The sequence below is a fragment of the Taudactylus pleione genome, unplaced genomic scaffold (assembly GCF_031769625.1).
Source record: "Taudactylus pleione unplaced genomic scaffold, aTauple2 ptg000265l, whole genome shotgun sequence".
Lineage (NCBI taxonomy): Eukaryota > Metazoa > Chordata > Amphibia > Anura > Myobatrachidae > Taudactylus > Taudactylus pleione.
Genome location: NW_028284667.1, coordinates 6,828,569 through 6,855,511, shown reverse-complemented (window position 1 = coordinate 6,855,511; position 26,943 = coordinate 6,828,569). Strand labels below are relative to the sequence as shown.

The window sequence follows — 26,943 nt, the reverse complement described above, 5'->3', positions numbered from 1 at the left end:
AGCTTTTCCCCCCTTGTTATACTGCCATGTGTACTTACAGCATAGCTTTTCCCCCTTTGTTATACTGCCATTTGTACTCACTGCATAGCTTTTCCCCCTTGTTATACTGCCATTTGTACTTACAGCATAGCTTTTCCCCATGTTATACTGCCATTTGTACTTACAGCATAGCTTTTCCCCCCTTGTTATACTGCCATTTGTACTTACAGCATAGCTTTTCCCCCTTGTTATACTGCCATTTGTACTCACTGCATAACTTTTCCCCCTTGTTACACTGCCATTTGTACTCACTGCATAGCTTACACCCCCCCCCCATTGTTATACTGCCATTTGTACTGACTGCATAGTTTTTCCCCCTTGTTATACTGCCATTTGTACTTACTGCATAGCTTTCCCCCCATGTTATACTGCCATTTGTTCTTACAGCATAGCTTTTCCCCCCATTGTAATACTGCCATTTGTTCTTACAGCATAGCTTTTCCCCCCATTGTAATACTGCCATTTGTACTCACTGCATAGTTTTTCCCCCTTGTTATACTGCTATTTGTACTTACTGCATAGCTTTTCCCCCTTGTTATACTGCCATTTGTACTTACAGCATAGCTTTTCCCCCCTTGTTATACTGCCATTTGTACTTACTGCATAGCTTTTCCCCCTTGTTATACTGCCATTTGTACTTACAGCATAGCTTTTCCCCCCTTGTTATACTGCCATTTGTACTTACAGCATAGCTTTTCCCCCTTGTTATACTGCCATTTGTACTCACTGCATAGCTTTTCCCCCTTGTTATACTGTCATTTGTACTTACTGCATAGCTTTTCCCCCTTGTTATACTGCCATTTGTACTCACTGCATAGCTTTTCCCCCTTGTTATACTGCCATTTGTACTTACTGCATAGGTTTTCCCCCTTGTTATACTGCTATTTGTACTTACTGCATAGCTTTTCCCCCTTGTTATACTGTCATTTGTACTTACTGCATAGCTTTTCCCCCTTGTTATACTGCCATTTGTACTTACTGCATAGCTTTTCCCCCTTGTTATACTGCCATTTGTACGTACAGCATAGCTTTTCCCCCTTGTTATACTGCCATTTGTACTCACTGCATAGCTTTTCCCCCATGTTATACTGCTATTTGTACTTACAGCATAGCTTTTCCCCCTTGTTATACTGCCATTTGTACTTACTGTATAGCTTTTCCCCCTTGTTATACTGCCATTTGTACTCACTGCATAGCTTACACCCCCCCCATTGTTATACTGCCATTTTGACTCACTGCATAGCTTACCCCCCCCTCATTGTTATACTGCCATTTGTACTCACTGCATAGCTTTTCCCCCTTGTTATAATGCCATTTGTACTCACTGCACAGCTTACCCCCCCCCTCATTGTTATACTGCCATTTGTACTCACTGCATAGCTTTTCCCCCATGTTATACTGCCATTTGTACTCACTGCATAGCTTTTCCCCCTTGTTATACTGCCATTTGTACTTACTGCATAGCTTACACCCCCCCCTCATTGTTATACTGCCATTTGTACTCACTGCATAGCTTTTCCCCCTTGTTATACTGCCATTTGTACTCACTGTATAGCTTTTCCCCCTTGTTATACTGCCATTTGTACTTACTGCATAGCTTTTCCCCCTTGTTATACTGCCATTTGTACTTACTGCATAGCTTTTCCCCCTTGTTATACTGCCATTTGTACTTACTGCATAGCTTACACCCCCCCCCATTGTTATACTGCCATTTGTACTCACTGCATAGCTTTTCCCCCCCTCATTGTTATACTGCCATTTGTACTTACTGCATGGCTTTTCCCCCTTGTTATACTGCCATTTGTACTCACTGTATAGCTTTTCCCCCCCTCATTGTTATACTGCCATTTGTACTTACTGCATAGCTTACCCCCCCCCCCTCATTGTTATACTGCCATTTGTACTCACTGCATAGCTTTTCCCCCTTGTTATACTGCCATTTGTACTTACTGCATAGCTTACCCCCCCCTCATTGTTATACTGCCATTTGTACTTACTGCATAGCTTTTCCCCCTTGTTATACTGCCATTTGTACTTACTGCATAGCTTACACCCCCCCCCCCCATTGTTATACTGCCATTTGTACTTACTGCATAGCTTTTCCCCCTTGTTATACTGCCATTTCTACTATTGTTTCTCAATGTTCATTGTTTTGACAAGCTAAAAGATGTATCTCCTAAAAAAGCTTTATATTTATAGGTGGTACTTACCTGCACAGGTGAAGCCATGGATCGGTATCTGTGCTGCACATTATTCAAAATAAGACAGAAAGGACTAAACTTGTAGAGGCAACAATGTGTATATAGTAGATATCCATTATTAATATAATCGTTATAAAGCAACACAGATTCTCCTGCCAGTCCTCAGGACATCCCCAAGAATGCAGCCAGCCACCAAAATGCAGACAGCCCATGTAGCATTTATCAACTGAATTATCACAACTGACCACATTCCATGGTGCAATAAAATCATTTGGCAATTGGTGCACTGTAAAACTAATTACTGACTGATTGATAATATAAACATTTTACTTATAACGGCAAAATACCCGAATTAAGTAAAGGCATAAGATGGATCCATAAACCCTTATGCCGTACCCTATTGCCATCCTAAGAGTCACTGCTCCTATGCAAATGTTTTGTCTCTGGTTTTGTTTTTGTTTTTACATTAATGTATTGTCCACAACCAACTTAATGCTTATACCAAATGTTTAAGAAAATAAAAAACTACATGATAAACCAATTATTGAAACCAAAATATTGTATTGTTTCATGTAAGAGGAAACATAAATAACACATCTTTTCTTATAGTATTATTTATTAGCAATATATATATATATAATGTGCTTTAAGGAAAATATTTAATAACTCACATCAGTCAAAGGCAACAATCTACACACACAGGTTCATTTTTAAATTGTGGTCGGAACACCAGCAAGCACAGGGGGAACATACAAACTGTACACAGATAGGGTTCTGGTTGGAATAACCCCAATAGTAGTTCATGAGAGGCAACGCTGAGCTACCATGTACATATATTCGGCCATCTCAGTCACCTCAAGTTTGGTCCAGAAGTCAAAGACTCAATATTGTTTCTGTTGTCTTTTTCATATCTTGCTTTTCATTCCAGCATTTCGTTAGATTTATGTCCAAAATAAACAGGTAGCAAAACATAGGACTATGGTTTTAGGGCCTGATTCAGCTTGGATCGCAGTTGCTAATACACACGAAATCGGTCGGTTGTTGCGTACTCCGCTTGCATTGCAGTGCGCATGCGCGAACCAGCTACTGCGATCGCAGTGGCTACGCAGACCCGTCGCAGAGTGATTGACAGGAAGTGCTGTTTGTGGGTGGTGGTGCCATGGGGGGTGGTGGGCGAAATGTAGGCATGCCAGTGCGTTTGAACGCCGTTGTATGGGCATTGATAAATTATCCACTGCAATGCCTTTACGCAGCCTGAGGCCTCCTAGCGTGCGCTGAAGTTAGCAATTGCTGAGTAAGGTCAGAGCTTGTGTAAGTGTGCGTGAAGCTGCGATGGTACTCGATTGTACCAATGTTTTCGCAGTCTTGTGTGTAAGGTAAGGTGGGCGTCACTATGTAGGGTTGTGGCGGCCTATCAATGGCAATGAATTAGCATACTATTGCAGCTGAACTGCGTGCATAATAACAGCTGCAATCACAGTAGCGATCCTTGCTGAATCAGGCCCTTAGTTCTATAAGCCATATTTTTTTGTTTTTCACAGTTCTGTGCTATTTCTAATAAATAAACAAGGTTGAAAATTAACCTGTACACTCACACAGCATCATGTAAAACAAGCCAAAAGAGTGAAGCCTATTCATTAATATTTTTAAAATGTGGTATTCATTTTATTACTGGTATTTCCTATTAGAATGCTCACATTATCTTCAGTGTTTATTCTACAACAGTGACATGGCCTGATCCTTTTACCTTCTTTGTCATTTTACTTGGAATTTTAGGCATCTGTCCTGACACAGTTCTCTAAATAACTTCTAATTTACTTTCAATTGGTTCAAAAACGTTTTTTAGATGGCCCTATTAACCCCATTACTTAATAATGATGCCACTATTATTCAACACAGTGACAATATGCAGCAGAGCCGTAACTAGACTTTTTGGTGCCCTGTGCTAGAAGGAGCATTGGCGCCCCCCTCATTTTCAAAGGGACATAATGCATGCAAAAAAGGGCCATGGCTTCATGAGGAAGGGCCAGGGAAGAGATAGTAGAGGCCTGGAGATGCTGGGGATAAAATCAGAGGAAGCTACAAGCAAGAATGATAATAAACAGACATTTGACAGGCCCAAACAGCGCCCCCTGACCTGTGGTGCCCTGAGCGATGGCACCGGCCGCACTACCCTAGCTACGGCCCTGATATGCAGCATTGTGCAGCGATAACTGTTTTCTCTTCTGCTAATGAGCATGGAAAATAGGTTTCCAGTACTGTAGCTAATTTTTTTTTTTTTTTAATCTACAGTTTCTACAAAGAATTTCAATGCTTCTTCTGACACACTTTGAAATATTCAGAGAGATATTTCATTAATGTGTAATTCATGCATTTTTTTTAGATAGACTATTCAACGTTGTAGAACAATAGTGGGGAGAAGGGGAAGAGTCGGACCATTGACCCTAATTATTCATCAGCTGCAAATGTTTTAAATAATTTGTCAAGTGACTGAAATAATTTTTTCCATCCAACACCATTAAACGTGAGTCCATAGTAAAGTCTATGCACACATAACTATTCTCAGTACTACTTAAGAATGTATACTCTTCCTCTTGTATCCTCATATATTTGGGCTACTATTTAAGGACTATATAATTGGAAGTGGGTAAATCTTCATTAAAAATTACCAAATTAAAATGATACACAGAAAAGAAAAAAAACAAATTTTCAGAGTAATGGGTGGTAGGGTCATTAAGACTCTCTTACAATCTGTACAATTTGGTGCATCACATTGCACGCTAAAGCTGATGGAGTATGATTGCTACAGTATGCCAGTTTATGTAACATATAGTGCATGATCTCATTCTGAAAATGCCCAGAAAAGTAGCGCACACACGTGTCTATGCAGATTTGTATAATTATGGCACTTATGCCTGATTATACCTGTATAGGTGGGTGGGTTCTAATGTAAGCCAAATGCAGGAAGGGCATATACAAGCAACAAAACTCAAAGATGCATACAGTATGTGTCAAGAAAGCCATATTTGTGATAAGTGCAAATAGAGGATGACAGTCATCAGCACTATAGTGAACCGCTTAATTGATTGCTTGCGAATGCTAGCTCACACTGATAGGTGATTTCTTCATCTCTCTGGCACACATTTGTGTGTGTGTGTGTGTGTGTGTGTGTGTGTGTGTGTGTGTGTGTGTGTGTGTGTGTGTGTGTGTGTGTTGTCAAGCAAAACTTTTTTCACACACAAGACAGAGTTGTTTCTGTAGTATTACAGAGGTTTTATCAGTTTTATATATGCCTACTAGTGAATTTGTTTGTTGCAAATAAGATAACAAGGTAAAAACATGGGTGCAAACGGATGTAGGTGTATGTGATGTGTGCCTGTCTTAAGTCCAGGGCATATTCTACTGTTGCCGCATCTTAAGATAGTTGCTACTACGCATAGGGCTGCGACTGCAACTTTTTAATGAATGTGATTTCAGGCACAATAGTGGCCAACTCTGCATCAAATCAGTGTGTGAAAAGCATAAATGCACATACTGATGGGAGCTGCCATATGTGGATCTATTCTGCCATAAGGAGACCAGGAAGTAGAGAGAGTTTGCCAAGCACTTTCTACTCTTCCCTCCCATCACCACTTCACTACTGCTATTCCTCCATAAACTGACATCAAGAGGAGTATGCAATAACAATGGCAGATGGGGGTAGAGTGAAGGTATGAAAAGAACAATTTCAGGCTCCTAGTATTACTCTCTATTAATTCCATGTATCTCACTCTGGGGGAGAATATTCAAACCGTCTAAAGATATGTACACCCATAACAACCTATAATTTATATATTAGATAAAAGATGCTTAGAATCTAATAGGTTGCTAAGTGCAACACTTCCAATTGTCATCTTTAAAAATCTCCCCCACAGTTTGTCAATACAGGTCATTACATGGGATGTAGTCTGCATCCCGGCGCTCACAATGCCGACGGTCATAATTCCAGTGCCGGAATCCCGACAGCAGTCAGCATCCCTACTCCAGATCCCGATGGCTGCAATCCCTGTGGTGAGTATCTGGGTTATGATTAGGAACTAGGGGAAGGGTTAGGGTTAGGCTACAGGAGGGGAGGGTTAGGTTAGAATGCGGGAAAGGTAGGTTAGGGTTAGGTTTAGGAACTAGGGAGAGTGTTAGGGTTGGGATGCTGGAGGGGGTGGGTTAGAGTTATGCTGCGGGGGGTTAGGGTTAGGATGCAGGTGGGGAGGGTTAGGTTTAGGCTGCGGAAAAAGTGGATTAGGGAATCATCATGGTCCTACACTTTGTTTACAAGAAAGTGAATGCAGCTTGAACACTTAGCAATTAATAGTAATTAATTTGTTGCATTCACAGTCCATTTGATGAAGCTGGATGGTTAGCTTCACTCTCTACATGCTACAATACATGTTTCTGGTTATAACAATAAGTGGCAGCGGTACAAGTGGAAACGCTGATGCGCGTTTCGCCTAAGGCTGCTTTTTCAAGGCAGATCCTTGGGTGAAACGCACGTCGGCGTTTCCACATGTACCGCTGCCACTAATTGTTATAACCAGAGACATGTATTGTAGCATGTAGAGAGTGAAGCTAACCAAAGCGTCACTTTATATCTTTCTCCATGTCAGTGTATATAAGAGTATGCAACAACACAAACTAAGCTGTTTAAGTGTAATTGTTGCTGGACATGCAGTTCATAGCACGTGCAGTGAGAAATTGATTAGAATCTCACTTTATTATTTTTAATGCATTTAAAATACAATCTATCTCTCTTACCCTACTGCACTATGAAGGTGGAGGGTAGTATGTATTAGACGCTAATGATTCATGCTAAGTGAACAGTGATATTGTCAGGGCTCAGCCAAGGATCGGCTCCCGCTTACCGCGCCGCCGGCTTCCCCTGTCATCCTGGGTGGTCGGGCAGCTGGCGCGGCGGTGGGGGAGAAGCTGAGCATTCTCCCCGCATGCAGTGGTTTCCTGGTGGGCTGGTGTCTGGCATCGCAATTCCGGACATGGGCGTCGCCATGACAGTCGGCCCATGTGACAGTATCTCCTTCCCAGGATAGGTGAGTGATCAGCTGATGCTGTGCATCTATCAAAGGGTTCCCCTGGGTATATAACTGTTCCACAGGTTACAGGAAGTTGCCTGAACAATGGTTGTCTCCTAGCGTGCCTTAGTTGAGTTCCCGGTCCAGGTTCCTAACCTTCCTTACAGCAGCAGTGTTACCATCTCTACCTGTGTGCCTCCCGTCTCTGGTGAATATCCGTGCAGCAGTGTATACCATCTCTACCTGTGTGCCTCCCGTCTCTGGTGAATATCTGTGCAGCACTGTATACCATCTCTACCTGTGTGCCTCCCGTCTCTGGTGAATATCCGTGCAGCAGTGTATACTATCTCTACCTGTGTGCCTCCCGTCTCTGGTGAATATCCGTGCAGCAGTGTATACCATCCCTACCTGTGTGCCTTCTATCTCTGGTGATTTCTCAAGTAATCGTGAGTCCCTCTCCACTTGAATTTCTTCTTGATATTGATCTTCGTGTCAAGGGGTAGTTACTGTATGGTTAGGGTATTGCTTAGTGCCTATCCAGGCATAACCTCTCTGGGCCACGGGTGTTGTGTCTCTATTCCCGCGGGGCTTGGGTACCTGGTCAAAGGACTGCGACCTGCTCACAGGGTGCAGCTAAGCCCAAATCCCAATTGGAGGGGTCACTGGCGAAGACCATCCTGTGGGTTAGATTCCGCACCTTTGCCCAGGTCTCGCCAACACTCAAGACCTGTGGATGAGGAGAACAGATATCCAGGCCCCTCGTCTCTGCTTCCTCCCACAACCTAGGCCCACCACGTCTCATACTCCAGCCTCAGACGTGACAGTTTGTTCAGGCCCAATGGAGGCTGTAGGATCCCAAGGTACTGGGTCACTACAAGAGTTGACCTCTCGGATGGACAACCAAGAGGCGGCCCAACAAGTGGCTCAGTATTTACAGGAGCTCTCGAGGCAACTGGTTTCTATTCAAACCACGTTGGCTTCTATTCTTCCGGCTCCTCCGGCTGCAGCTCCCGCACCTTCTCCATCAGTTCCTCCACTGGTGGCTCCTATCCCCAAACCCCGACTCCAGTTAGCTACTCCGGAGAGGTTTGACGGTGATCCCAGGTGGTGCCGCGTATTCATCGACCAATGTGAGATCCAATTTGAATGCCATCCCCAGAATTTTCCCAAGTCTCGGGCGAAAGTGGCATATGTGATATCACTGTTAAAAGGAGCAGCGTTAGACTGGGTCTCCCCTCTATGGGAATGGGCCGACCCCATCGTATCTACTTACGAGGAATTTGTCTTAGCATTTAAGAGAATTTTTGATGAGCCAGGCCGTTCTGCATCAGCATCTTCTGATCTTCTCCATGTGCGTCAGGGCACACAATCCGTAGGGCAGTATGTAGTCCAGTTTCAGACCCTGGCATCGGAATTAAAATGGAATGAGGAAGCTCTTAAAGAGTCCTTCCTTCATGGACTCTGAGAGGATGAAGGATGAACTCGCCTCCAGAGATTTGCCAGAATCCTTTGCTGACGTTATCTCTCTCTGCATCAAAATTGACCTTCGTCACCGGGAAAGGTGGGCTAGTAGGGGAAGAGGTGAACGTTTACCAGCTCGTTCTTCTGCTGCAAATCCGCCTATGCCTACCTCAGCTAGTGAAGAGGAACAGATGCAGGTCAATAGAACCAAACTCACCCCGGCAGAGCGCAATAGACGCTTCCAAAATAAATTCTGTATTTATTGCGCTGCAGAATTGTCCTCTACTTGCGGGAAATGCGAGACCCTGACTGAAGTAGGGAGCATTCAGTTGGGGGTCATTCTCAAGCCATCCCAATTATCAGATAGTCTTCTAGTAGTGTCGCTTTCCCATAAGTCCATAAGTCCAGGACAAGAAAGGTCCATGCTTTAATTGATTCAGGAGCCGCTGGTAATTTTATCTCAGAAAAATTGATTCACACTTTAGGTGTTCCAGTCGTTCCCCCTACCTAATAAATTGTTACTTTCTGGTCTAGATGATAAAACTGTAGTGGGGCTACCCATTTCTTCGCTCTCTTATCCCGTGACTGTCCGAGTTGGATGCTTACATCAGGAAATGCTGGAATTTTTTGTATTACCTGAATCCTCCTATGAGCTGGTATTAGGATTGCCCTGGTTAAAAAAAACACAATCCTGTCTTCGACTGGGATGCTATGCAAATCCTATCCTGGGGCTCATATTGTTTTCAAAATTGTTTGACCAAGGTCATTCCAGTATGTAACCAAGCAACAGTTTCCAATTCAGCAAAGAAGTTCCTCCGTCCTGAGTCTCCAAGACACCCCCCCCAGCCGGGGTTGCCTGAGGTTTATCAAGAGTTTGCTGACGTATTCTGTGAACGAGCCGCAGATGAACTTCCTCCGCATCGACCATGGGATTGCGCTATCGATTTACTTCCCGGGAAAAGTCCCCCATGTGGCAGTGTTTACCCCTTGTCCATGCCAGAGACCGCTGCCATGGAAGAATACATTAAGAAAACCCCGCTAAAGGGTTCATTCGGCCCTCTTCTTCTCCTGCAGGGGCAGGTTTCTTTTTTGTAGGGAAAAAGGATGGAGGACTCCGTCCTTGCATAGATTACCAAGGGTTAAACCAAATCATCATAAAGAATCGGTACCCCTTACCTTTAATTTCAGAACTTTTGGACAAAGTCCAAGGGGCTCAGGTCTTCACCAAGCTGGATCTACGTGGTGCGTATAATTTGATTCGAATTAATGCTTTTGGACGAGTAGAAGACCGCGTTCAATACAAGAGATGGGCACTTCGAGTACCTTGTAATGCCCTTCGGTCTTTGCAATACACCAGCTATTTTTCAAGGTTATGTCAACGAGGTCTTCCGGGATATTCTTCATAAATTTGTTGTGATTTATCTCGATGACATCTTAATTTTTTCCAGAGACTTACAGAGCCATCGTCTTCACGTACGGGAGGTATTGTCCCACCTTTGTGTTCATCACCTCTTTGGAAAACTGTCCAAATGTATGTTTAATCAAACTTCGCTACCTTTTTTGGGTCATATAATCACCGGGAACAGTCTTCAGATGGATCCTGACAAACTAAAAGCAATTTCTGAGTGGCCCCTGCCTACTTCTTTAAAAGGTACTCAGCGCTTCTTAGGATTCGCAATCTATTATAGGAGATTTATTTCACACTTTTCTACGCTGGTGGCACCCATTACCTCCCTCACAAGGAAAGAAGCCAATCCTTCTAAATGGTCTGTTCCAGCAGTACAAGCCTTTCAAAACCTAAAAAATGACTTTTCTAGAGCTCCAATCCTCTGCCAGCCTCAAATAGACAAACTATTCATTGTGGAGGTGGATGCATCCTCTGTTGGAGTAGGGGCGGTATCATCTCAGATTGCTGAAGACGGGAAGACTCATCCCTGTGGATTTTTCTCCCGTAAATTTTCTCCTGCAGAAAGGAATTATATTATAGGCGACCAAGAACTCTTAGCTATGCGTTTAGCCTTGGAGGAATGGCGGTATCTTCTTGAAGGGGCTAAATTTCCTGTCACGATTATTACAGACCATAAGAATCCGATCTATCTTCAAACTGCACACAGGTTGAACGCCAGGCAGGCACGATGGTCACTTTTTTTTTCTAGGTTTAAATTTAAAACTTCAGTTTCGTCCAGGTGTGTTGAACAAAAAAGCTGATGCATTATTATTATTATTATTATTATTAACAGTTTCTTATACAGCGCAGCATATTCCGTTGCACTTTACAATTAGAAACATTGATAGAACAAAACAGGGTAATAACAGACAGACATAGAGGTAAGAGGGCCCTGCTACAATCTATCTCGCTCTTTTATGACTAAGTTGGAGGAGGAGGAGTGTTCTCAAGTTCGTTCCATTTTGGACCCAATTGTGTTTGCTCCTACTCAAGTAGTGTCTCTACCACCGGGAAAAATGTTTGTACCTCCTAATTTACGCAAAAAATTACTGGTTTGGGCTCATGCATCCTTGTTCGGAGGTCACACTGGTATCACCAAGACCTACCAGTTCTTACATCGATCTTACTGGTGGCCTACCATGAAGAAGGATGTCGGGGAGTTTGCCCTGTCCTGTATTAAATGCACCCAACATAAGACTCCACGTAGGAAGATGGTTGGTCCTCTACGTCCCTTATCAATCCCAGCTGCTCCATGGACCCACATCTCAATGGATTTTATTTCTGAAATACCTCGGTGCAAGGGGCATAACACGGTATGGGTGGTCGTGGATCGCTTTTCTAAAATGGCACACTTTATCCCGCTGGTTGGCCTTCCTTCAGCCCCTCAATTAGCAAATATTTTTATTTGAGACATCTTCAGATTACACGGTCTCCCAAAGGAAATAGTCTCTGATCGAGGTGTTCAATTTATAGCCAAGTTCTGGAAAGCCCTATGTAATACATGTGGAATCAAACTGAAGTTTTCCTCGGCCTACCACCCACAGTCGAATGGTCAAATGGAAAGGGTCAATCAAGAGCTGGAGACCTTCAGTAGGCTCTTTGTGTCATCCTCTCAGGATGATTGGGTGGACCTCCTACCCTGGGCAGAGTTTTCTCATAATTATAAGTACCATTCTTCCTCTAAATCCACTCCTTTTTTTACGGTTTTTGGTAGACACCCACGAGTTCCAGATTTCCAAAAGCTCCCATCTATGGATGTTCCGGCTTTAAACCAAGATATCCAATCTTTTTCAGTTTTGTGGAGTAAAATTCATAAATCATTAAAGCAATCTTCAAAAAATTACAAGAAATTTGCGGTCAGGAGACGTTTGGCTGTTCCACTGTTGAGAGTTGGGGACAGGGTTTGGTTGTCCTCCAAGAATATTCGGTTAAGAGTACAGTCTATGAAACTCGCCCCACGTTTTATTGGGCCATATCGTGTCCTCAAGGTAATCAGTCCAGTAACTTATAAATTGGAACTTCCCCCTCAAATGAAGGTTTCAAACACTTTTCATGTTTCTCTCTTACGACCTCTGGTGCTCATTCGTTTTCAGAGTTGTTCTCCTAAATTACCTCAAGTTAAGACGTTACAAGGCACTGAATTTGAGGTGGAGAGGATCCTAGATTCTCGGCACAGTTTTAACACCCTTCAATATCTCATTGATTGGAAGGGCTACGGCCCCGAGGAAATGGCCTGGATCAAAGCCTCTGATGTGCATGCTCCGCAACTAATCCAGAGTTTTCATAGGAGATTTCCAGATAAGCCTGATGGGTGTTCAGTGCCCACCCTGAAAGGGGGGGTACTGTCAGGGCTCAGCCGGGGATCGGCTCCCGCTTACCGCGCCGCCAGCTTCCCCTGTCATCCTGGGTGGTCGGGCAGCTGGCGCGGCGGCGGGTGAGAAGCTGAGCATTCTCCCCGCATGCAGTGGCTTCCTGGTGGGCTGGTGTCTGGCATCACAATTCCGGACATGGGCACCGCCATGACAGTCGGCCCATGTGACAGTATCTCCTTCCCAGGATAGGTGAGTGATCAGCTGATGCTGTGCATCTATCAAAGGGTTCCCCTGGGTATATAACTGGTCCACAGGTTACAGGAAGTTGCCTGAACAATGGTTGTCTCCTAGTGTGCCTTAGTTGAGTTCCCGGTCCAGCAGCAGTGTTACCATCTCTACCTGTGTGCTTCCAGTCTCTGGTGAACGTCCTAGCGTGCCTTAGTTGAGTTCCTTACAGCAGCAGTGTTACCATCTCTACCTGTGTGCCTCCAGTCTCTGGTGAATATTCGTGCAGCAGTGTATACCATCTCTACCTGTGTGCCTCCCGTCTCTGGTGAATATCTGTGCAGCACTGTATACCATCTCTACCTGTGTGCCTCCCGTTTCTGGTGAATATCCGTGCAGCAGTGTATACCATCCCTACCTGTGTGCCTTCTATCTCTGGTGATTTCTCAAGTAACCGTGAGTCCCTCTCCACTTGAATTTCTTCTTGATATTGATCTTCATGTCAAGGGGTAGTTACTGTATGGTTAGGGTATTGCTTAGTGCCTATCCAGGCATAACCTCTCTGGGCCACGGGTGTTGTGTCTCTATTCCCGCGGGGCTTGGGTACCTGGTCAAAGGATCGCGACCTGCTCACAGGGTGCAGCTAAGCCCAAATCCCAATTGGAAGGGGTCACTGGCGAACACCATCCTGTGGGTTAGATTCCGCACCTTTGCCCAGGTCTCACCAACACTCAAGACCTGTGGATGAGGAGAACATATATCCAGGCCCCTCATCTCTGCTTCCTCCCACAACCTAAGCCCACCACGTCTCATACTCCAGCCTCAGACGTGACAGATATCTTTCTTTCTGACAGTATAAACGGAGCAAGCCGATCGGCATTATAATTATTTAAGTGGCTCCCAGCATGTATAATGCTAAGCCGACCAAACTAGATCTTATCAGCACTGTATATATGTAACTTTTTTCCTCCCTGCCCCGCTATATTGTGAAGGCGATGGACAGTGGGAATTTTATATTATGAAGGTCAATAACAAGCTGATTAAACAGTGATCTACTTAGCAGCAGTGTAAAAACAGAGATATATTGATACAGACAATTGAATGTTGTAACAATATAACCAACAATCAATTTGCTACAATCTCCTTGCTACATTAATAGCCTATAGTGATATAGCAGGACTAACTATCAGATAAGTAGCAATATTGATTGCTAAAAAAAACAATACAGAGGTGAATATTACATAAAATAAACACTGTTCCTGATTCATGTGACATGAGATATAGATTGCTATAAATAGGGAGAAGCACAATTGATTAAGTGGTTATACTATATTAGATATGTATTACAATTAAATTAAAGTATAAGGTAGCGGTATCTGGAAAAACTTTTTAATTCACTTTATTTCATTAATATGCACTTAAATATTTTTGATTAATTTCTTTCTTTTTTATTTTATTAATAATTTGTCCTTTTTGGTGTCCCTATTACACATATTTTAACAATAAATAAAGATTAAATATTTCAAATAAAGATTAAATATTTTAATAAATACAGATCATAAACATTGTGTGGAATATATGAATAATTAAGAGTGCACCAAATCATAGGACTCTATCTTCTTCTCTTTGTTTGTTCATCTAGTGAGCTGTAATACTAGTCTTACTACTGCCGACCAGTGTCATTGGGGAGTGACATTTCATTGATAAATAGCCAATGCGATTTTATATTGGTGTGATGAACAGAAATATAAAATCTTAATTTCAAAGGTTTTTAATAAATTGACCCATAACTATGTAATAACTGTAATGGCACTTGTAGACACAAAATGCTGTAACTGGGTGATTTGTGTAATGTAAATTTTGGGTAAAGATAGAATAAAATCAAGTAAATAAGAAAGCTGAAAATAATTAGGGAATGAGGAGACTATGGAAAATCAGATAATGTGAAAAAGGATTTTGTCTTTATAACTTAGTAACAAATATATAAAATTAAATATTTTGTTCCAGAAGTAGAACAGCTCTATAAAAGTTTGAATGTTGCTTACCCAGAGGGTAGGTCAGCAGCTTAAACCTATATGCACTTATTACAGATTTAATGTGGCTGATGAAATTGATAAGGAGCACACTTCAGAGTTGCATTGTATTGCACAGCCTCTGCGGCTGTGCAATAATGTGCTAATGCTGCTATCTGAGGACGAAGCATTGGATAACTCTGCGTGGTCATCGGTCATCTGAGTAAACTTCAAGATACTTAGGATGGCCGGTGTTTGCACATAGCTGAAACCAGTAAAGCTGCATACAAGAACGCAGCCACTGGCTTCCGCACACCCATAAAAAGGGGCTGATACCCCCCTATTTTCTGGGGTGCTGCTTGATGCTGCCCCCACTCCGCCCCCAAATGGCCACAGCCTGTCTATCGGGCTGAGGAGTCTGAGCACGGCCAGCAAGCTTGTAGATGGGAATCTGCCCATGCAGTGTCGAACTGGGGCATGAAGAGCCCACCTGCGGAATGCAGTGATATGGGCCCATACTTACGGCCTGTGGCCAGTCTCCACAGAGGCTTGGCTAACCATTAGAGAGTGCATGGTCTGGGCCTCTTTAAAATATATATTAGTAAATACTTCTAGTGCATGCATGATAATGTACCAAATTAATAACAGCAATGCATTGTAGAAAATACACCATAGTCCTGTGCAGTATAATGTAATATATGTATAATATATAATTCAAGTGCACAGTCTGGAACTGGATCCCTAGAGAAGGGGGTGGGCCATTAGGCAGTGGGCCCCACCAGGGGCTTCCCATGTACCCCTGTGGGCCAGTCCGATCCTGTGCATGTGCGCAGTACAGATCCTGTTAATGAGCAGATCTTCAAACATCAGAGTTGTATGTAAGCCGTCGGGTTTGCCCAATAATGCCCAATATACAGGCATTATTATATACCCAGGTCAGTGTTGCCTGGAACTGTGCAGTATATACTCACAAACTTTATGAACTTTAGGACATCATTTTCTCACCTTTTGATTTATAATGTGAATGTTTTATACACTTGTAATGAGTGTTTTGTACATTATAGTCTTGTTTTGTCTGCATTACAATTGTACTTCTATGTAATATTTGTATGTTCAATTATTGTTTAGTGAACGTAACATTCGTTTTATGTTTTTTTTTAATTAGCACTTACAGTGCATCCGGAAAGTATTCACAGCACTTCACTTTTTTCACATTTTGTTATGTTACAGCCTTATTCCAAAATGGAATAAATTCATTTTTGTCCTCAAAATTCTACACAATACCCCATAATGACAACATTTAAAAAAAAAGACTAAGAAATCACATGTACATAAGTACAGATGGTGTAATGGTTAGCATTATTGCCTCAGAGCACTGAGGTCATGGGTTCGATTCCCACTATGGCCCCAACTGTGTAGAATTTGTATATTCTCCCTGTGCTTGCGTGAGTTTCCTCCGGGTACTCCGGTTTCCTCACACACTCCAAAAATATACTGGTAGGTTAATTGGATCCCAACAAAATTGACCATAGTGTGTATGTGTGTGAGAATGTGATAGGGTATATAGAGTGTAAGCTCCACTGGGGCAGGTACAGATGTGAATGGCAAGATATTCTCTGTAAAGCACCGTGGAATATGTGTGCTCTATATAAATAACTGGTAATAAATAAAAAATAAATAAATAAGTATTCATGGCCTTTGCTATGAAGCTCAAAATTAAGCTCAGGTGCATCCTGTTTCCACTGATCATTCTTGAGATGTTCCTACAGCTTAATTGGAGTCCACCTGTGGTAAATTCAGTTGATTGGACATGATTTTGAAAGGCATACACCTGTCTATATAAGGTCCCACACTTGACAGTGCATGTCAGAGAACAAACCAAGCATGAAGTCCAAGGAATTGTCTGTAGACCTGTGAGACAGGATTGTCTCGAGGCACAAATTTGGGGAAGTGCACAGAAAAATATGTGCTGCTTTGACAGTCCCAATGAGCACAGTGGACCCCATCATCCATAAATGGAAGAAATTTGGACCCACCAGGACTCTTCCTAGAGTTGGCCGGCCGTCTAAACTGAGCGATCGGGGGAGAAGGGCCCTAGTCAGGGATGTGACCATGAACCCGATGGTCACTCTGTCAGAGCTACAGCATTCCTCTGTGGAGAGAGGAAAACCTTCCAGAAGGACAACCATCTCTGCAGCAATCCACCATTCAGGCCTGTATATTAGAGTGGCTTCTAGACCAGACAGAAGCCACTCCTTAGTAAAAAGCACATGGCAGCCCACCTGGAGTTTGCCAAAATCCACCTGAAGGACTCTCTGGTCTGATGAGACAAAGACTGAACTCTTTGGAGTGAATGCCAGGCGTTATGTTTAGAGCAAACCAGGCACCACTCATCACCAGGCCAATACCATCCCTACAGTGAAGCATGGTGATGGCAGCATCATGCTGTTGGGATGTTTTTCAGCGGCAGGAACTGGGAGACTAGTCAGGATAGAGGGAAAGATGAATGCAGCAATGTACAGAGACATCCTGGATGAAAACCTGCTCCAGAGCGCTCTTGACCTCAGACTGGGACGATGGTTCATCTTGCAGCAGGACAATATATCAAAGGAGTGGCTTCAGGACAACTCTGTGAATGTCCTCGAGTGGCCCAGCCAGAGCCCAGACTTGAATCCAATTGAACATCATTGGATAGATCTGAAAATGGCTGTGCACTGACGCTTCCGATCCAGCCTGATGGAGCTTGAGAGGTGCTGCAAAGAGGAATGGGCGAAACTGCCCAAAGATAGGCGTGCCAAGCTTGTGGCATCATATTCAAAAAGACTTTAGGCTGTAATTGCTGCCAAAGGTGCATCAAAGTATTGAGCAAAAGTCGTGAATACTTATGTACGTGTGAATTCTTTTTTTTTTAAATAAAATTTGCAAAAATCTCCAAAAAAAAACCCAACATTTTACACATTATCATTATGGGGTATTGTGTGTAGAATTTTGAGGACAAAAATTAATTTATTCCATTTTGGAATAAAGCTGTAACATAACAAAATGTGGAAAAAGTGAAGCGTTGTGAATACTTTCTGGAGACACTGTATATTTGTATATTCAATAATCATTAAATCATTGACAAATACAGCTTTATAACTCAAATCTGACATTTACCCTTCTCCTATGGTACAAGTAGGAAAAGCCTCATCATCCTAAGGCAGCAACTAAAGTTTGGTTGCCAAAAACCCAACTCTTGTTTGATACAGAAGAACAGAATTACAGCAACATAGAGCAGTAAGGCTGGAAACTTTCCGTAGCATTCTACAGAAAATGGCCACTCGTTCTTATAATTCAGAAAAAAAAGAGATTTGCCCCCCAGCACACTGCAGCAAAAACAATACTTAAATCCTACATGATAATAGCGATTCAGAGGTATTAGTTACATACATTTGCAAATATATGAATAAGCGCCAGGCCAATCAAGGCTCCTCTATACTGACGTTCCTAGCATTAAGGGGTTCACGTCCGAGAAGCAAGGCACCCCCAAAAAATTCCAACCAAGGGTCATCCCCAGGGCATCACACGAAAATGGGAAAAAGGTGATAGTGAAGTATAAAGAAAAGATGTGTAAGTATAAATCAATAAGTGTTAATGAAATGAGAAAGAATTAAAATGACATAAATAATATACAAACGAATAGAAAAGTGATAAAAGTATTCTATGTGAATTAAGTGGTGATGCCATGAGAAAGGCCCAGTCAGAATCCCCCCGGGGGCCCCACTCCCAAACGCTCACCCCAAAATAATTATTGCTACATAATAGTAGCACCCACTCTGGGTCATATAATTACAATTGATGTACTGCATGATAACAGTACATGTATGAGCTGAGAGCTAACTTACCTTGGAGGTACCCCAAAAAACCTCCACATGGCACTATAAGCATCAGCACATCCTCCTAATGCTGACTGCCTTCATGCCTCTCCAAACTTGCAAAAAAAATGGTAGTTGCTCAGATCAGCTTAATTGCATAACACAGGTGCTTGTAAAGGACGGGGTTTACTCTGGGGGGAAAATCTCGTTCTTATAATTGTCTAGGCAGTTGTAGGCTGAAACCAGTAAAACCTAGTTTTAGGCAAAGTGACACTTTCATTAAAAACAATGTGATCAGACCCTAATGGAAAGGTGGCACACATGCTTCTCCACCACTTCTTAATCAGCTGATATCTTCACACACTAACTGATGGTCACTACGGCTGACATGGTTTTAAATCCTTCTGGATCAAACCTGATTGGAACTAATCCAACTGGATTGTGATTGTTTAGGATGGGTCTATGCTACAGAGTGGGGGGACAAATTGATTGTTAACAAATTTCTTGTCAGCTTTTCCTAATCTGTCATCTCAAGAAGTCTGCTGACTGTCCGCATGCTCTGCTATATGTCCCTGCTACCCATATAGTTACTGTACTTAAATGCAGGTATATTTAAGAATTATAAATGCACAACCTATAAGAACCATTAGAGACTCTACCCAAATACATTTATAGCACAGACATGTCTGTCAGAGAGTGATGGATTACAATAGAAAGAATGTAAATAGAACCACTTACCCACATGTCCAGTCTGTGCAAGTACTTGAATAGAAAAGTAATAGAAATAAGTTTGTATTTAGCCATATCAAATCTAAGGTGCTCATGCGGAGTTTGGCTGTATGCTTAGTGTAAAATACGCAGATATGTACTGAGCTTGCTCACAAATAAGTGACTGTCTATGTCTTTGTGCAGACTTGATGCTTGCACCTCCTTACGCTTGGTCACCCTGATGACCAGCACTAGCTAAACACTTCTGATTGGCTGATTGTGAATTCACCAGTAAAGCTGATAGGTGCTTTCTTCATTAATCATGCACATATTATATCACTTCATGGATGTATTTGGGTGTATTTTACAATACATTTTTTTGCTACTCACATTCATAGACGCAAAGTAATATTATACTTGCTGCATTACGGTATAGTTTTTTTTATTGAAATCAAACCTAATAGAGAATGTTTTTTTTCATTATTATAATAAATGTTAAAAAACTTTTCTATGATCTGGTTGCTGGCTATACTAGGGGGGTGTGGGCCGCACAAATGACACTCTTTTGAGCGCGCCCAGGGGTCTAAAGGTGCCGCACCGGGTGTCATCACACCAGATGACACTCTGCTCGGTTGGTGTGCATGTATCTGGATGTAAGAATGCCTGGTGTAAGAGCAGGGAATTAAAGTGAATAATGCCTATTTATAAAGGTTATTGTAATAAAAGGTGTTATAGTTATTGCTTATCGCTCTTGATGAACATGACACACAACTGTAAAACAAATGGTTTAATATTGCTGCAGTAGCTTTGTCAGTCAGTGACTTACCTGCTTGTAGCATGTTTGATCAGTGCCAGTTTCTGTAAGAAATAATTAGATTGAATAGCTGTATCATAAAAACACTAAAAGCCTATATAACAAATCAATGATATTCTGTGAACTGAGGGCCTGATGCAGCAGTGTACGCTAGTGCAGTGCTGAACACAGATTCCCATTGTTTGGGAATCTGCGCAGGCGTCAGACCCGTTCTGCACATGTGCAGAATGGGTCTGCGAGTTCGCTTGCAAACTGACAGACTGTCAGTGATTGACAGTCTGCTGCCACTTGGGGATGAGGAGGGGGTGGCGACAGCCTTCCATTACCTGAATGGAGGCATGTCACCGCCGTTTGGGGGGAGGGAAGAGGCCAGGATCTCCCTCAGGTGATGAAGATTTTCCGGCCTTTTCCTCTAAACTGTGGAGGCCGGCTGTGGGACCCTATGGGTCACTGCAGCTGGCTGATGGAACGCAAATTAACAGATGCTGCATTGGACAACGCAGCTCAGATAAGTAATGCACAGGGGGCATGATGTCTCCTGCTGTATTACCATATATGCAAAGGACCGCAATTGCAAAGCTGCCTGCGTGCATACATAATATATCTATAGCCTGCGTGCAGCTTAGCGCCTGATTCTGTAAGGATCGTAATTGCAGAGTCCATTCATTTTATAATTAAAATTTTATATAACTGAAGTGAACCATAGATTTACAACATGTTGCCTTGTTAGAAAATGAGTTAAAAGCTTTATCAAGATAAATGTAAAATGTCTCCAACACCTGCTGAAAATTTAATATCCCTCCACATTTGGTGGCTGTCCAAAAAAAGTGTAGACAGCCCCAAAATAGATTATTCTGCTGCAGATAGTCTAGGCGTCTGTTTCTTCAACCTGACACATTACATACAGTTACTTTTAAAATAACTAAATGAAGCTGAAAAGACAGTAGAAGCCTCTGAAAGAAGATTCCCCTGTCTTCCAAACTTGATGTATTGGTTTGGTTAAATGGAATATTTCATGAACATAGATGATATTATAATGTCGGCAGGAGACAGATATGGGCATCTTTGTGCCACTAAAAGATTTGGATAAATATGTATGTAAAAAAAAAAAAAAGAATCTTGTCCACTGGTGCAAGCGAGCCACTGATGTTTATTTAACAATAATTGGAAGCTGCCACCTCATGTAATAATGCAACTCCAAAAAAATAAAAAGTAATTATATAAAGAAAGAGAGGGGCGCTAGACTATTAATAAGAATAAGTTAAAAAAGATGTAAAAAAATAATATAAGCAGAATTTATGAGCAATAAATTACTGACTCCATTTGCAAATCAATAATACATTTATTATATTAAAATTATATAACAAATAGAAAACATGTCATGGTATAAAAAAAACTAATTATAGATGAAGTATCCAGGTCAGTAACAATTATTTTAAGTATCTGCAACACATAAATAGAAATATAGCAAAAATTGTTGCAAATATTGTTGCAAAAAATGTTGCAGTTCAAAAGTGTAACAGCAGGAGAGTAACCATCTATCTTTCCATAAATTGTTATTTATTTGCTACCAGTTATTTATATAGCGCACACGTATTCTGCAGCGCTATACAGAGAATATTTTGCCAATCACATCATTGTATATAATGCTTGGCAGAGATTACGGATACTCCTACAAAACCACCTGTTGTATCAGATGTCAAAATGTTCCGTTTTCCAATAATATATATGGTTTAATCTAGTAGGCAGAGTAAAAGTAAATGTTGTTATGAATGAATGAATGAATAAATAGTCTGGTTCTCTTCTGTTCCTAAAGTCAATGAGACATGGAAAAGAGAAGTGGTAATGATGGCCTATCACTGGTGTCTCTTTGTATGAATGTATTGTTTTCATTAATTAATGAGATTAAGGGTAATGTACTGTATTGTAGGTTAGAGGGTTGCCCATGTGGATCCTTAAATATATTAGTTTGCTTATCAGTGCACTAGAAGGAAAATATTGCACCAAGTGAGATGCCCACTTACAACTAACAAGAAAAAAGAAACTTCACTTGATTGTTAGGGCAATACCAGAAGAGAGATGATAAAACCTTTAGACAAGTTTCATGAGGTCTGCGCCTATTGCAAGCTACATTTGCCTTAAAGCTTTGATGCGCTAACCAGATGCCCTAAGATTTTCATCTGCAGGTAGTAAAGACTTATCACCTCAATGTATTGCAGATGTTTGAGGATGTACAGGACACTAAGCAGAGCCACCAGGTGTTAAATAGATGAGACAGGAAGACGGGAATATGACTGCACCTGGCAGATGACAATGGCTAAGACTGACAAATAGTCAGGAACTTCCCAGAGCTTGTAGCAGACAGACACAGTATATAATCTGTAGGCTAGGCTGCTTGCAGGCAGACTATATCAGTTTACAGTTTTGGATCTGGGCTTGTGACAAACTATATAACTTAAAAAATCTGAGGTCTGGTGTGGTGGCAGGCAAATTAGATTTGTTATACAATACAGGGTCAGGACGGGCAGCACGAAAACTATATTGGCTGTATACTCTGAGGTCAGTGTTGGCAGCAGACAAACTACATAGGTTACACAGTTCAGCAGGCAGACAAACTATACCAGTTATACAATCTGGGCTTAGGGATGGCTGGCAAATAAATACATCAGTTATATAATATGGAGTTAGGGCTGGAGGCAGTAAATTATATCAGGAATAAATTCCAGAGTCAGGGCTGGCAGCAAACAAACTATACTGTATTGGTTATACAGTCAAGGGTCAAGGCTGGAGCCAGAAACTTTGTATTGGTTATATAATATAGGGTCAGGGCTTGCAGTGGACAAAACTCAATACAGAAACAGGACAAGGTCAGGGAAGGAGAGAGCAGCGAGAACCAAGACAAACTGAATCAGGACACAGGAACTCAGGTTCAGCTACCTACAATATAATTCACAAGGACAGGTGTAATGAACAAAATGGTATTTTAAACCCACAGGAGCCAAAGATCTATAATCTTGAGCATTCCTAACTAACAAGCATGGCATGTGGGGGAAGAGAGAAGTCTAGGAGGAAGAAAAGGATGCAGCAGGAGTCTCCATGATATTCAGCCTAAAAGCTGGGAGAACTGTGACATCAGCATGCAAGACAATGGCATTTGATTCAAAGTGCCGGCAGCATGCTTGGCGTGAAAAGTTGCTGCTTCTAACACTTCTTCTATCTTAAACTAGGCATATGTCTTAATCCAAAATATAAACTGAATAGTTCTCATAGCCTAGACATTCTGTTCTGCCCAACATGTGTGTGCTGGAACTGTTTCTAGAGACAGAGGTCTAGCAGTTTAAGAGTACCAGCGATACATAAAAATCATAAACGTAAGGTTCATTATTGTGAATAATTATTATTTTTATAGAAATAAATTAGAACATTAAGTTAGGATCTCATTACTCTTGTGTGGTATTCAAGTATAAAATCATAAGTATCGACAGCTAAATAAAAATAAGAATGTTAAATACAGTATATTGATTGATGAGTTCAACATATATAAAAGTCATTTACCTCTATGATCAGCTTATGATGGTCTTCAGAGCGGCTGAAATTCTCTCCTATTTCAAACACAGGCATTGTGCCCTCTTCACATAGACTCATCCAGTGCTGATATTCTGCCTGGTCTGGAAGTCGGTCCCAAAATATCTTGAAAACTTCCCAAACAGTTTCTTGGCAGACTATGCAAAGAAACAGAAACAAAGTAATGTCTGTCATGGCTGAATAGTAAGTAAATGGTAGGAAACAGAGACATAGACTAAAAATATCTTAATTTTGGGGTTGTTAGTATTTTGCAGATACTTAGGACCTCATTCTGAGTCGTTCGAAGTGGCTGCACGGTCGTACGCCACTGATGTTTGCTATACTGCGCATGCGTAAAGTTCGCAATGCGCGTGCGCAAACTAGCCGCTACGATCAGAAATTTCTCTCTCCTTGAACACAGCCAGGTCGGTAGTTTGAGTGACAGATGGAGGCATTTGTGGGTGGTAACAGGGGAAGGTGCTTGAAAACGGGGGAGTGGAGATCAGAACGCAGGCGTGCCTCATTATGCGAACGGCGTTTTATGGGAGTGCATACGGATTATGGGAGTGCATAATTAACAAAGTAGCGTAATGGCACATGTGACATGGGAGGTTTTTACACTGACATGATCGTAGAGCTTAAGAGAGGGTATGGTCAACCGTAAGCTCTACGACCAGTTCCGATGGTTCCCGATGGTCTCGATTAATCCTTATATGCCCGGAGATGACGTGTAATGCGTACGAGAAGGGGGCGTATTTTTTGTCTTCCGACATCTTCCTCCCCTTGGTCGGCCAACTACCGATCCGAACTTAGGGACGCAACTTGCGAGGGAATCATTTGAATATCCGGCCCCTTTTCCCGACCAACCGTGCGGCCGCTTCGACCGACTCTGAATGGGGTCCTTATTGAGCTTAGGGCCTAATTCAGCAAGGTTCGCAGTTGCTAATATGCATGCAATCGTCCGATTGTTGCGTTCTGCGCATGTGTATGCATCGCAGTAAGCAGGCGCAAACCAGCCACTGCGATCGGGACTGTCATCGCAGAGGCTACGCAGACCCATCGCAGAGTGATTGACAGGAAGTGCCATTTGTGGGTGGTGATGGAGGTGGCGGTTGGCTGAACGCAGGCATGCCAATATGTTTCAGGGGTGTGCATAAATTATCCAATGTGATATCATACTCATAGCGTGCGTGGTTGTTAGCAATTTCTGAGTAAGGTTAGGGCTTGTGCAACTATGCGTGAGGCTGCGATGGTACTTGATTGTACCGATGGTTTTGCTATTCTGCTAAGTATTACGGATGTGTGTAAGATAAAGTGCTGAGTTTGCATTGTGATCACAATGGATAAGCATACTATCACAGCTTAACTGCATTCGTACGCAATATTGTGATCCGTAGTGAATCAGGCCCTTAGTCCATTAACCAGAAAGCCCAGTCAGTACATATTAATGTTCTTTATCATTAAAGTGTCTGTGTCTTATGTTACATGTCATTGTTTGTTTAAGATAATACCACATGAAACAAATCACCATATAAGTGCTCTATATGGAGAGAGAAAGAGAGAAAGAGAGAAAGAGAGAAAGAGAGAAAGAGAGAAAGAGAGAGAGAGAGAGAGAAAGAGAGAAAGAGAGAAAGAGAGAAAGAGAGAAAGAGAGAAAGAGAGAAAGAGAGAGAGAAAGAGAGAAAGAGAGAAAGAGACTTCCAGTCTTCCTATTTTAAAGTGTTTTGTTAAAAGATTATACAAAACATATTTACAATAGTACAATGTTCTTTTTATGTGGCAGGAGACTATCCAGGTACATGGTGCAAAACCAAGGTGATTTGCATGGTCCGCAATACAGTGTTGTGTAAAAAATGAGGTTAGTGTAAGAACATAAAATTGATTGATAAAGTCAAATGACTACTGTATATCATGCTTTATGATAAGTTTGGGCACAAAAGGAATTTATGTATTGTAATAATTTTACCATATTTCAGAGCAATCATTAACAAGTAAATGTAGAAAGAAATGGGCATGGTAGTTATGTTTTGATTAAGTATGTGCATTTGCTGACACCTTTTAATGGTCATTATACTAAATTATTACATTTTCTCTAGAGAGACAGTCAATGTGCAACTGGAAAGCTCAGATAAACTTGGAAATTTAAAGCTGCACTACCATCTAGTAGACATATGTCCTTTTTCTCATAGCCCTGACAGGAAGCTGGGGAACCTATGGATGAGAGAACCAATCACAAGCAGTAATCAAGAGATTGCAGTTTGTAAAGAATTATCTCACATCTACTTAGCTGCCATTTTAAAGTGTTGAATGGAACAATGGCACAGTCATAAATCATGGCTGTCTGAATATCAGTGGCGTAATTGATTTGGAGCCCAGGGCAAATTTGAAAAGGGAGCCCCCCCCCATGTGCGCGCGGCGAAGGCGCGTGCGGCAAAAAATGGGCGTGGTCACTTAAAAATGGGGCGTGTCAACATGACACACCCCTTTATTTTCAAACTGAACATTCCTATCCATATGCACCTTAACCCCAGTAGTACCCCCAGTATGCAGTTGTGGTCCCTCTCATGCAGGCCCATAGTAGTGCCCCTTATACAGTATCCCCAGTAGTGGTCCCTCTTATACAGCCCCCAATTAGTTCCCCTTACTCAGTACCCCCAGTAGTGGCCCCCCCAAATGCAGTGCCCCACGTAGTGTTCCCCCTTATGCAGTGCCCCCAGTAGCAGTCCCCACAATGCAGTGCGCCCAGTAGCGGTATCCCCTTATGCAGTGCCCTTTTATATAGTGCCCTCAGCAGTAGTCCCCCCATGCAGTTTTCCCAGTAGCGGTCCCCTTATGCAGGCACCCTGTAGTGATCCCCCCTATCTAGTGCCCCCTGTAGTGGTCCCCACAGTGCCCCTAGCAGTAAGCCCCTTATATAGTGCCCCCAGCAGTAGTGTCCCCCCCTCCCATGCAGTGCCCCCAGTAGTGGTCCCCCTGATGCAGGCTCCCAGTAGTGACCCCCCGTATCCAGTGGTCCCTGTAGTGGCCCTTCCTATTATTGCCCCCATTAGTGGTCCCCCGAGTGCAGTGCCTCTAGTAATACTAGGCCCCTTTTAGAATGCCCCCAGTGGTAGTCCCCCCCCAAGTAGTAGTCCCCAGTAGAGTAGCACCCCCCCCAGTAGAGGTCCTCCCAATGGCACCCCCAGTAGAGGTCCCCCCCCAGTAGATGTCCCCCCCAGTAGTAGCCAACCCCTCCCCCATTGTGCA

General features: G+C 42.4%; 1 protein-coding gene across 1 annotated transcript in view; it reads right to left on the bottom strand.

Annotated features, from left to right (window-relative positions):
- IMPG2 (interphotoreceptor matrix proteoglycan 2) overlaps positions 1-26,943 on the bottom strand; it is a 113,608-nt gene that overhangs the window by 46,455 nt on the left and 40,210 nt on the right. The window contains exons 3-5 of the mRNA XM_088481194.1: positions 23,689-23,855; positions 20,146-20,177; positions 19,350-19,373 (exon numbers count right to left, since the gene is read on the bottom strand). Coding sequence (XP_088337320.1) covers positions 19,350-19,373; positions 20,146-20,177; positions 23,689-23,855 — 223 coding nt within the window. The remainder of the gene's footprint in view (positions 1-19,349; positions 19,374-20,145; positions 20,178-23,688; positions 23,856-26,943) is intronic.